Raw genomic sequence first — 13,616 nt, forward strand, 5'->3', positions numbered from 1 at the left:
TGAACCACATACTCTTAAACAATTTTCTTAAGTTTTCAAATCTGAAGTTGAAAAATTCAATTGGGTTCTAATTTTGCTTCAATTGAAGTTTCTAGCGTAACAAGGTGGAAATACAATGGTGTTAAAGTGGATTTTGGTAGTCCTTCAGGAAGTGCATATATAGTGTATAAAAATGTATAAAAGGTGTATATATTCACCATTATACACTATTATACATTATATAGGTATCTTTTATGCAATGCTTATACACCTTTATACAATACGGGGTAGCGTAAATACATTGTGTAACAATATATAAGAGGTGTATATGCACCTTTATACAATATTATATTTAAACACTACAAATATTTATATTTATACATTGTAAACTAGATGTCCGACATGTACATCTCTGTTATTGTCCCAACTTAGAAATCTGGATATCAAACCAAACCTTCTTGGGCCACAGTATGCATTATTACTGGCAAGTGAATACAGTTGATCAAGCTTGATCCAGTAGACCATTTCGTGAATACTCGCATACATGGAATTCAGAGAATGCATTTTTTTTTTTATAATTTGAATAAAAGATAATCACCATACAAAAGAAATTATTTTTTATTTACATATCTTCGCTGTTATTTTTTACTGATCTCCCCTAAAAGTATCTTATAATTAAAATAACATTAGTAATGGACAACAAAATCAAAACCTCCACAATTACAACCATTCCGTGAAGACTTAATAATTCCCTTCGTTCACTTTTATTTGTTCATTATATTATAAATAAATTTTTCACTTTTATTTGTCAATATTAACATACAAGAGAAAGATAATTTTTTTTTTTTTTTTTTTTTTGTTTTACTCTTAACATTAATTACTTATTTCCAAATTATTTTTCAAGTCTATTGAGACTATACACCAATTAATATGGATATTCTGGTAAAATATATACTTCATTAATTAATTCTTAAATGACGTGCGAAGTCAATAGTGAACAAGTAAAAGTGAACCCTCGGAGTAGAGGTGTCAAAATGGGCTGGCCCAACCCAGTCCTAAAGGGCCAAAAAATTAAATGGGCTAGGACGGGCTGGCCCTTTAATTGAAGGGCCAGCAAAATGGCAGCCCAACCCAGCCTTAAGCGGGCCGTGGGCTAGGACGGGCCAGCCCTTTAAGTCTTTTCGTCTTCCGAAATAATATTTTCTAAGTGATTTTTGGTACAATTTGAACATGAAACTTTTACAATATGAAATAGAATCTTCTACCACCCATTCTTGCGCAAATCCATATCATAGAAGAAAAAAAATCAAGAGAAAAAATAAAAATTATTATTTTTTATCACTAATTCAGATCACGTTCAAAAGAAATTAAACATAATATAAATTCTAAGACTAAAAAGTATTACTCCAGTTTCTAATTTACTACTTAATAGTAAGTACATTCTTTATTAATCTCATTACTTTTTATTTTTTTGTTTAATTTACTTAGATTTAAAAAAAAAAAAAATATTATTCTTTTCTGGCCTTAAGGGCTGGCCTCAGCCCAACCCCAGTCAAAAGAGGCTGGGCTTTTGAGCCTCTCTTCTATATGGGCCAAAGAAATCTTAACCCAACCCCACTTAAATAAAGGGTTGGGTTGGGCCGACCTCACGGGCCAAGCCCATATTGAGAGCTCTACTTGGGAGTAGTAAGTCTTTATTGTTAGATCTTGTCGATGAGATCTTCTGATGTCTTCAAACTCAGATCGGGCCATCTTAAATAATCACCACAAAGCAATTAATAAATAGCAAGCTGCTCATTTGAAGGATGAGTGCTAACTTCTATTTTATTTAGTTAGTGATATATAGTTGTGGAGAAAGTCAAAGTCTCTCTTCTTTAATTGTAGGTGCTGTTTAAGCTTGGAGTTTGGTTATGCATTTAGACACTTACCACAAAATTAAAATTTCAGAATTTTTTGCTTCTATGCTTTTTTTTATTAATTTTATTTCCAGAGTGTGGAATAAACAGAAATAATTGAAAAGAAAAAACAAAACAAACGTTCTGCTGCGATCTGTTTGACGAAATCGGAGAATTAAGGAGGCATACTTTTTTCCAAGAGCTAGCTCAAACAAATACTTACTGCTATAAAAGAACTCAAAAATAAGTTTGCAAATTCAAAAGGTGCAAAATTTTAAAAAGCCACCTAAGTAACTAGAGTATACAACTTATATTTTGGGTTTTCACGGTATCCATTGATCCGACTAATCTATATTCGCTTTAGAAAGTTCTACTTTGAGCATAACGCCCTTACTAAAGATAATTCCATTATCAAGGCTCAAAACCCAAAACTTATTGGATAAATACTTAGGTGTCCACCACAATCTTTGATGTTACTCGAACATAAAATTGTTGTTTTATATTCTAAAGACGAAAAGTTTTATTTTCATCAAATAATATTTTCTACCTTTTCTGACTCTGGACCCTCCCACATCCTAAGGTTGGGTGGACTCGCACATGGTCATGATGGGGATACTATCCTTGTCCTCTACTCTTTTGCCATCCTCTTTCCAACCCACTGACCACCGACACAATGCATACTAATTTGTGCTTCTCTCAATCAATCACAATTCTTTGTGAGCCCGTTTGGATTGGCTTATAAGTTGCATATAAGTTGCTTATAAGTTGCTTTTAGTTTTTTTGAGTGTTTGACTGGCCAGCTTAAAGTTATTTTGTGCTTAAAATAAGCTCAAAAAAATAATTAGGCTCATTTGACTTAGATTATCTAAAGCAGCTTATAAGCTGTAAAAAAAAAGTTAGACTACCCCAACTTATTTTTTTTAGCTTATAAGCTGTTTGCAGCTTATAGGGATAAGCCCATCCAAACAGGCTCTATAACACAATATAATGATTATCAAGCATGGTAAATGATAACCATAGTATTATTTTCAGTAACAATATTGTTGTCCTGAGCAGTTTATGTTTTAGACATACGCTTTCTTTCTAGAGATACTATTTGATCGTGTTTGTATCTAAGGATATATTTGTGACTCGAACACATCTTTTCATTTACAAATTTTGCACAAAAATTAAGTCAACCGCATACATTTCTTGAACACCTAACATGGGAAAATATTAACCATGCTCATAATGCTTTGTTAACTCTTAACATAGAATAGAAAGTTTTATGCGCGCGTGTACACATAAAGTCTTAGATTCTATATTTTCAGCTTCAAAGGTCGTTATCTAGAGAAGTATCCAAAAGATGGGCTCAGCAATACAAAATTCAGCTGTTATTTTACTTGCTGAGTTCTACATCAAAATCAAATTCTGGTTTCTTTACTATCGCACAAAAATAAATGTCCATAATATAAAAGAAATAAGCCCACCCCCGTAGCATAGAAGGTTATACCCTTGTCCTTTTAAGCCTCAGAATCAAACTCGTAGATTGCGAGAGTAGTAGGATAAAACAAAAACCAAGCAGACTGAAAATATTTGTTTGGTATCATTCTCTTTGGGTCAAAACCTCAAAACATTTACAAGAGATGTTGAATACATATGATAAAGTTAGATTGCTAGCCAGAACCAATACAAGCATTAGATCAAAAGAGTGGAGACAAACTTTAATCCTGTATACAAAAATTGTATGTCTTTTGTCATAGAAGAACTCAACATGAGTTCGAAATCCTTTGCCAGCTTTTGCATCGCTAGCGTCCATTAGAAAGTCGAGGCAAATCAAAGATCAAGGGTCTCGTCAGCTCCCTTCCAATGTTCAATATACAAAAGTAAACCCCCTTTTTTCTCCTTATCGTATGTATGGCTCCTCATACTTCTACAGAGTGACTTCAAAAAGCAACTTTCCCAGGCAGCTAAAGTCTCTTGCCTGGGTGGATATGCTGAGTTCAAATGATGCCATATAGCAGTCATTATGGAGCTTGCTTTGTTTCTCAGGGCCCTCAAAAGAACACGAGCAAAAGAAATCATTTCTTCAGTGACTGTCAATGTTTAGAACCACATGAAGATTCTTCAGTTAGGAATATTTCAGGAGTGAGGTCAATTTCTCCTTTGGAAGTCATTTTCCCGTTATGATCATCCAAAACTACTAATACACAGCTAATGAATGAATCAAATCTTATTAAGAAACTAAAACAATCCAAAAATTAAATCACAAGCGATACTGATACAGGTGGAGAGTGGGACATAAGGCTGCACAGCAGTGAGAAGACTATCCATCCCATCATCACTTACCTACCTTAATTTGTAGCTTACTCATACCCGCATTAACCTTTTCCACACCTGATTCACTCTTCACCTCTGTTCGCTTGAGATTTTTAAAATTGAGCCACGGGTGTTGCAAGCACAGCTCAGCAGTTGGTCGTTTCTCTGGTTCAAAATCAAAAAGAGGACCAAGAAATTCAGCGAATTCATGAGCATCCGTTTCGGAAAATCTATACTTGTCAACTAGTAATTTATCTAGAGAACCATATTTCAGCCTGCGAATCCTCTTCAAATCTCCGTGCCTGTCAAAGTAATCTTTGGATCTAGCCCCACCAACGGCTATCTGCTCCACCAGAAGTCAGAGTAAGAATATTTCAGCAGCTACTTTCAGAAATAGTTCTTAAAGGCCACAAAGCAAATATAATGTGCTCACCTTCCGTGGGATCTTGCCTAGAAACTCCATCATCATAGCTAGATGATCCTGCAACTCGCCAAATAATAACAACTATAGTCAAGTGAAGTTCTAAAATAATGTCTCTTCATGAAGTAAAACATAATTCTTTCAAGACTAGGTCGAGTGGTCGACTCCACCTTACACAAGAAAAACCAGACCTCAAATCAGAAGAACGTAATACTTATTCAGAAAAAAAGAAACTGAAAAACAGTTGCATAATGCAATGAAAGGACAGTTAAACAAGGAAACATAGATGAAATAGTCTTACCTCATCTTCGCTGAAACCTTCTCCACCTTTGGGAGTGAACATCATCTCACCAGTAGCAAGCTCAAACGCAATACAAGCAAAAGACCACATGTCAGCAGAGAATGAATATCCAGATTGAAGTATAACTTCAGGGGATCTGTACTGCCTTGTTTGAATTTCTTGTGCAAATTGCTTATCAGCCCAGCATGCATTTCCAAAATCCACAACCTTGCACTTCAAGTCAATCCCATCAAGAGATCTTATTGATTTTGGAGTCCCAACCCCACCCATTGAACTTCGTCTTCCAGATATCCTAGCTGCTGCTCTCCTTGCCCTTTGCTTTAGCTTTTTCTCAATAATATTCATCGTTACTCCTCCATTAGGGTTTCCCTCAGGCCTTTCAAGTATGGGAGCCGTTCTCGATCTAATGGGATCTTTTGTGGCATTAATTGTGGAAAGTAAAAGAATATTTTCAAGTTTCAAGTCTGTATGAATAATTCCAAGCCCCCTATGCAAATAATCTAAACCAGTCAAAACACATTTGCAAATTTCCCTAACTTTGTTCAGTTCAAGGCCCTTATAGCGATTATGCTTGATCAGCCGTAATAAGCTATCACCAAGAAATTCAAGAACCATGCATAGGTGCTGTCCATTAGGGCCTGTGTGCTTAAAATGGTCAATAAGCCGTACAACATACTTACTACTAGATGGATCACCATTGGCAATTGCAGAAAGGACTTCAATTTCATGAAGAGCTGCTTGAGCGAATTGTGGTGCACTTTTCTGGATCTTCAAGGCAACATATCCCTGGGAGAAAACAAATATGGCAACTATGTAAGCTCCAGATTTAAAGTTCACAACAATCCCAATGAGCTTCCAAACAAAGAGAAACGGAAATCTTGGTAAAAAAAAAAATTTACGTTAATTTTCTAGAGAAAAAGCTTCTGAAACATTTCAGAGCATAGAAAATGGCAAATTATCACTAAAAGTTCAATGAAAACAATCCATGAAGAAAGAGCAATTGCATGTGCTTTAGTGCTTAACTGCTTACTCAAAATAAGAGGCTCACATAAGAGGTTGTCCTTGAACACCTACAGGAGGTGCTGCTAATATATTGATATTCTATCTCAAACAGTCACTCAACCATCTACTCAACTGACTCCATCAGGTCAAAGTTGGCCCTCAAGACAATTGATTTTGGTCACAAAGCAAAGTCACCTCAAGAAGCAGACACTCGAAACTTCTTGAATTGAGTCGTGCCCTTATTGTAAAGAAAACATTACATGCAATTTACCACAATAAGGGATCATGAAACAAATGGAGATGGAAGTCATCTCAAACAATGACAGTTACTTCAAACATTAATTTAACTGTACACAAAATCATGCTTAGCATCAAGGACCTAACACTTGTGGATGTGTAATGGCTATCACATACTTGAAAAGAATTCACGCTTATTCATCGTCATATCCGTCGAAGCAACAACAACAACAACAACATATCCGTCGAAGCATTATACTAACTTTAAGAGACTATGCATACATTTTTTTAATTTTTTTGAGAATGGTAATGTTGAGACTATGCATACATATTTTTGAACTGGATTACTAGAGCACGAATATTCTATCATCAGAAAGGATTTTAAACAACTTGCCTGCTGGCTGAATAACTACTTGAAATGTTAATGACTAATCCTCAAAGGAGACAATTCATTCCCTGAACAGCGACAGACTTTATTTTTGTTGGAAATGGTTTGACAAATGTTATAGGCTAGTGGTAGTAAGTTGGGCAGGGCATAAAGATGTTTCAAAGATCATATTACATTACCCAAATAATGAAATAAATGTCAAATGAGTGGACAACAGGCAAAGCTTTTTTTCCCCTTGGAGCAGTGCCATATCCAAATAAGCAACAACAACAAGCCCAGTATAATCCCACCATGTGGGGTCTGGGGAGGGTAGAGTGTACGCAGACCTAACCCCCACCTTGAGAGGTAGGGTGGCTGTTTCCGAAAGACCCTCGGCTCAAATAAGCAAGGATATGAAATCCTCAAAGATTAATAAGGAACTCTAGCAGAGTAGCACCTATTTCCCCAATTACATTAGGGTATAAACTATGCGCTAATCGCAGCAAATAGTAACTAATCAAAAGGAATTAATACTTGAGCAAAACGTTATCCAATTTAATAGATCATCTAGAGAAAGGAAAATTGAAACCGGTTGCAAATAACAATACATTTTCGTGTTCACCAGCTTTTTCTGGATCACTTAAAAATGAATAATCATGATAATTATTTATCAAATATATAAATAATAATGATAATTACTGGTTACAACAACTACTACTGGTTACAATAATGATATATTTATCAAATATATCAAATAATAATGATAAGCTAGCTGAGGTCGGCCAAATTATTTATCAAAAAATGAATAATAATGATAAAATAGGATCTCGAGATAACCATAAATTCTGATTACTTCGCACAAAAGCACCGGTAAACAAAATTAAAAGAAAAAATGAAAACCATTTTCAGATAAAATGGAAGAAAATTTGATAAAAACTCACGGACGATCGAGAATATAGAAGATAAAACTTGAAAATCAATAATCATGATAACTATTTATCAAAAAAAAAAAAAAAGAAGAAGAGAGAATTATAACAACTATTAGTACACCTCAATTCTTCTCAAAAAATAAATAATCTCGAAATAAGCATATTATTCTGACTAGTTCGCACAAAAGCACGGATAAACAAAATCAGAAAAAATAATTCCAATAAAACATGATTAAAAACTCACGGATGAAGTGGTATCATAAGCGAGCCAAACAGTAGAGAATTCACCCCAGCCGAGTTTTCGTTGAGCGATATATCGTCCAGCGGAGAATGAATCGCCGATTCTGACAGCATGATATCCTCCTTTCCGATATGAATCGAATCCCTCTTCATCCTCCGATGCCGATGACGACGATGAACACGACATTCTTTATGATTCCAATAATAGTTTATGATTATTTTTCAGATTTATAATTTTATGGAGTATTAGACTAGTATTTGTTTGGAGGAAGAAAATAGGTTCACAGAGGTAACAACAGTGCGTTAATGGGGGAACATATGTGGCCTTCAATACAAGACTCCTTCCACCTTTCTTTCCCCTGCTTTTAATTAATTCTAGTAAGTATCCTTTCTTTTATTATAATAATTATGACTTTTTAAATGTTGAGTTGGATTGGACCGTCATTTGCTTTTCTACTTTACCCTTGTTATGTTATGTTATGTCTTTTGGGTAATGTTTGGTGACATTTGGATTTTGATTTTTGTTGAGTTAGATCGTCAATTTTATGAGTGATGGAAACTTCTAGGTAAATTGGTGGAAGTTTCCCTTTGGTACGTTGTCGACTATGAATTATTTTAAGTATGTTTTTATTTTTTAATTGAAAATTTTGGATTCGAGAATTGAAATATGAAATGGTTTGTAAGTCAAAGCTTTTCAAAACAAATCCAAATTACTAAGGCCCCAAAATAAATATGAGACACTAAGAGCCCGTTTGGATTGGCTGCTTATAAGTTGCTGAAAACAACTTATAAATTGTTTTCAGCTTTTTAAAGTGTTTGGCTGGTCAGCTTAAAGTTATTTTGTGTTTAAAATAAGTTTAAAAAAATAATTGAACTCGTTTGGCTTAGTTTATTTAAAGCAGTTTATAAGTCGTTCAGCTTATAAGCTACTTTTTTTAAGCCCATCCAAACAGGCTCTAAATATTACTAAAAAAGGGACTATTTTGAAATTCGACTTTAAGATTTGCCATATTGGAATAGTTTCGTGATTGGTCTTGAGTGCGATCAAAGGTGGGGATGCAAAAAGAAGTGGCGTGTCCTTGTTAGTCCTTGGTTGGGGTAGAATAATCAATGAGGGCGATGTGTGTGTGGGTGGAGGGAAGTTCCATCTGTAAGCCAGCCACTGCCTATGGGCAATAATCTAATGTGGAGGAGATGATGATAGACTACAATATTATTAAGGCAAATCACACTAAATACAATTATATTGAAATACAATTAGAATATAATTTAGTTTACTTATAGATAATACCTGTGGTACTTTAAGATAAAATATTTATACTCGTATATATGAAAACTCTACATAGATATAATAGCTTAATGCATATACATTGTTTTTAGAATCATATACTTACACTTGATACTATGAAAATCCTACATCGATATAGTGATTTATTTTTTATATATATATATATATATATATACTAGTGGCTCTAGGCCCGTGCTAAGTCCGGAGCCAAATTTAACTTTAATTTGTTATATAAAAATAAATTATTATAAAATTTTCCTTTGCCCTTAATAAAATAATTTGTAGTCATACAAATATTTTAGACATCAAAATTTAAAACTCTTAATTTCTTCTAAACTTTATCCATAGTCTAACAGTGTTATACATAAATTGAGACGAAGTGAATATTAAATGATTGGTGTACATGTATCCATTAGCCAAATTGGCAAGATCACTTGCACAAAATGGTCGTAAACATCACTCCCGACTCAATATATCAATAGTTCATTATATTTGTCAGTAAACTTCATTTAGATATCCGAATTATAACCTGTTCCAATTGAACACATCACCTTATAAAGTGATCCTATTAGACACTTTCGATTCAAATTTTAAAAAAACTTTTGCAAGTGCTAGCATCTGTTAGGTAATTAACTACATAAAATATGACATCTCCTTTATTAAACACAACATTATGATTTGTTGAGGCTAATGTGTATACTTACAAGAGGGGACATATTGACATTTGAAAACGCACACAAAAGTATTTTTTAAAATTTGACGTTATCACATATTCAGATGTTCAATTGGAATAACTCTTAGTTCAAATATTTAAATGAAATTTAGCAATTATTTTAAAAGGCTATCGATGTATTAAATTTTTTTTAAAAAATAGTAAATTAAGGTAACACCATTAAAATTAAATGAGAAGTTACTTATATGATTTTTCTAATGGGTCTCAAGCCATTTTTTTTTTTAGGCATTGGGTTTTTAAGAAAAGAAAAAAGGCTATTGGGATCCACTTCTTTGCTTGGAGGTGGTAGATTTCACCGTGAAAGAAGAAAGAGGACAAACAAATTGATTATCGAGACCCACTGCCATATGTCTAGAAAAGACAACTTCAGCAGCCATGTGTAGCCACTTCAGTGCATCAAAAATCCAACAAAATTACTATGCTACCCCTGTGAGGTCGACTAAAAACCCAAGATCTACGTTTATATATAGTAGTAAAACACACACACTTTGCAGCCATAAAATCAAATACGTAGACGGTGCAGCCACTAATAATTTATTGAGGTTTTCAACCCAATAATTTATAGTAAGGGTAAAACAGGTATTAGATGGTAAATTATCTCCTGGCTTTCTAATCTGAACAAGTAAAAATGAACATCTATTTTTAATATAAAGGACAGGTAAAAATGGACGGATGGAGTACTCCTTCCACTCACTTTTACTTCTCCACTTTTGACTTCTCACACTCCTTGAGAACTAATAAAAGTATATATTTTATTATAATACCCGCATTAATTGGTATATAGTCTCAATAGACTTAAAAAATGATTTGCAAATGAGTAATTAATGTTAAGGGTAAAACAATATTTTTTTTAATTTTTTTTTCTTTCTCTTGATATGCTAAAATGAACAAGTAAAATTTATTTTTAATACAGTGGACAAGTAAAAATGAACGGACGAAGTACATGAATAACTCCTTTCCTAACCAGCAATCAAATAACCACTAAGTCTATTTTCTTTAAGTTACAATCATTTAATGGGTACAAATAAATCGAAATGATTGAGATATGTCACAAAATCTTAATATCATTAATATATGGCAAAATACATCAAATCATACTTAAATTATACCTAAAATGTCAAGTTCACACTCAAACTATACATGCGACCTATTACACACCTGAACATCTAAAAAGTGAATTTAATACCACCCTAGAAGCTGATGTGGCACAAAAAATATTATAATTAAAAAATAGGAGAGTGAAATGTAATTTTAATGAAAAAAAAAACTAATTTTAAAATTTTAATATTGAAATGAAAAATTATAATTTTTTTAAAGAAATTAGATTTTCATAAATGCTTTTTTTTTCATTCCTTCTCCATTTCAAACCCCAACCCCACCCCCCCCCCCCCACCCCCCCAAAAAAAAACCACCCCAAACCCTTCATTTTCATCTTCATGAGCACCACTCCCACCCCATCCCCTTTCTCCACCTCCACGCCACCCCACCTCCTCCCCGTCTTCCACCTCCACGCCACCCCATCCCGACGCCCCAAACCCTTCTTCTTCATCATTTCAAAGCCACAAATAAAAATTCAAAAAATCCGAAATTTAAAAAAATGGTTTTCTTCAATTCCACAATTTTTTATCTATCAACTAATGGATCACGCCTATAAACTTTATATATCAGTAGGGGCTAAAAATTCATAACTAATTAGTTTTTAAAGAAAAAGAGTTTTAATTAAGCAAAAAATTGCCACCACCACCGTTGCCTCCATCATCCCCACCTCTCCACCATAAACAATTTCACCACCCACCATCAAACCCACTACCGACCATTGCCCCTATCTCCTCTGTCTTCCTTATCGCTACCTTGAAAAATGAAGAATGGTTTTGGGGTAGAGCAGTAGGAAGAAGAATAAGGGTTTGGGGGGTGGGAGTGGGGGTGGGGTGAAGGTGGAGCGGAAGAGAAAGGTAGGGTGGCAGTAAGGTGGAGGAGAAAAGGGGGGTTGGGTAGCGTGGAGATGGAAGAAGGAGCGGGGATGGGAGTGGTGCTAATGAAAAAGAAGAAAGAGGGTTTGGGGGGATTTTTCATCATCATCAGAAGAAGAATGCAGGTGGGGGAAGGCAGTGTTTGGTTGCTGGCGGGCTAGCGGCAATGGTGGTGGTTCAATGGTGGAATGGTTTATTGGAACATTGTAATAATTAATTAGGTATTAATTAATGTAAATAATTAACAAAAGAAAAATCAAATGAATAAAGAAAAGGAAAAGTATATAGTTTTTTTTAGAAGATTTCCACATGGCGCTGATGTGGCGGAGAGTGTGTAACATCTCCCCTTGTGCAACTGGTTATGTGCGCATCAGGGTGGTATTAAATTCACTTTTTAGATGTTCAAGTGTGTAATAGGTCACCGATATAGTTTGAATGTGAACTCGACATTTTGGGTATAGTTTAAGTGTGATTTGATGTATTTTGCCTTAATATATCTATTCAAGAATTTCTATAGATAACAGTTCACCAATTTCACCCACCATAGTCAACTACCATCACCTCATCCACAACCTTCACTACTATCAATCAGTACAATCAATCATCATCACCACAAGCCACTATTTACAATCATCACTGCTAATCGATACTGATGATCATCATCATCTATCACCCGTATATATCAGCAAACAACCACCGTCATCATTCACCATCACCATCACCATTAGCTATCACTATTATTCATCACAACTATTAGGCGCCGCCACTGACTACTACCATCAACCACTATTGTTAGTCACCATCGCCTCTAAATACTATCCACAACACCACTATTAGGCAACACCATCCCAAACCGGCATCCACAACCACCAACCTATGCATTGTCGTCACCAACCACCATATACTTTTTAAGAATGTTTTATTGATATAGTATTAGAGTAATTATTATTTTATTATTATATTTATTAATTTTTTAAATAAAGATAATTTTTATACGTTCACATGTTGAAAAAACAAACAGTCTTAATTAATTAGTATTCTGATCTTAATACAAACATCTTAATATTATGATATGTATTCAGATTCAAATATCAAATTTTAATGCACATTTTAATAATCAGATGTGTATTTAAATTTCAGAGATGCTAATCTTAATAACAAATGAGGACCTAGTCACCTTAACGGCTAATAGTTATTACGAGACACCTAGTGGAGAGGAGTAGCTGAATTTTTAATACAATATATTAACATCTAATGTTGTGTATCAGTAAGCAAAATTCAGAAAATGTAATTTTTATTTGCCTAAACCTTATAAAAAGAAAGTGCTATAATTATATTACAAATACATAACTTAAAATGGGGATGAATTATTAAGAATAGAAAAGGGGAATAAATGAATATTCCAGCACACAATGACGATATTGTCGAAAAAGGGCAGTTTTTTTTTTTAAAAAACGAAGATGTGAAGGTGCAATCAAGATGCTTTGGGCTGTACGAAGTAGGGTTGTGCATGTTAACGGTTAAACTAATAATCTGAACCGATAATTGGGTTATTGGGTTAATGGTTCGGGTTAGTGGGTTAATGGTTCGGGTATCGGGTGGTGTTATATAGTTATTGGGGTATTGGTCTTGGGTTCACCACTTTTGTTAACCGGTGAACCGATAACCCGATAATCATTTATTTAATTGCAATTGTACTCTTCCATATATAACCTTTCATATATAATTTGTGGAGTCTAGCCCAGTGAATTCATTCCATTATTACCCTTCCATATATAATTACTTAGTAAATCCTAAGTCAATTTATTTTTCACTGGTGAAGTTAGCTGCAAGGTTTTACAAGAACTTAGCCCGAATGTCAAAGCTTCTAATTGCTTCCAAAGGTGTGAAACAAACTTTACGAAACATCAAGTACCAAATGCTTGTGGAAATAACTTGCAAGCAGCTAACAGCTCT

General features: G+C 34.2%; 1 protein-coding gene across 2 annotated transcripts; it reads right to left on the reverse strand.

The window, feature by feature from the left end:
* Positions 1–3,437: 3,437 nt before the first annotated feature.
* LOC132621475 (uncharacterized) lies at positions 3,438–8,145 on the reverse strand. 2 transcript variants are annotated; one of them, XM_060335759.1, is made up of 5 exons: positions 7,674–8,145; positions 4,895–5,680; positions 4,606–4,653; positions 4,437–4,515; positions 3,438–4,337 (listed from the first exon to the last, which is right to left on the reverse strand). In XM_060335759.1, exons 1-5 carry the CDS (start codon positions 7,854–7,856, stop codon positions 4,195–4,197), a joined length of 1,239 nt encoding a protein of 412 aa, XP_060191742.1. In that variant the 5' UTR covers positions 7,857–8,145; the 3' UTR covers positions 3,438–4,194. The 2 variants fall into 2 exon arrangements, with proteins under 2 accessions (XP_060191742.1, XP_060191741.1); XM_060335758.1 differs by having other exon boundaries at positions 3,438–4,515; positions 7,674–8,139.
* Positions 8,146–13,616: the final 5,471 nt, after the last annotated feature.

Source organism: Lycium barbarum, chromosome 12, assembly GCF_019175385.1.
Source record: "Lycium barbarum isolate Lr01 chromosome 12, ASM1917538v2, whole genome shotgun sequence".
In the NCBI taxonomy this organism is placed as follows: domain Eukaryota; kingdom Viridiplantae; phylum Streptophyta; class Magnoliopsida; order Solanales; family Solanaceae; genus Lycium; species Lycium barbarum.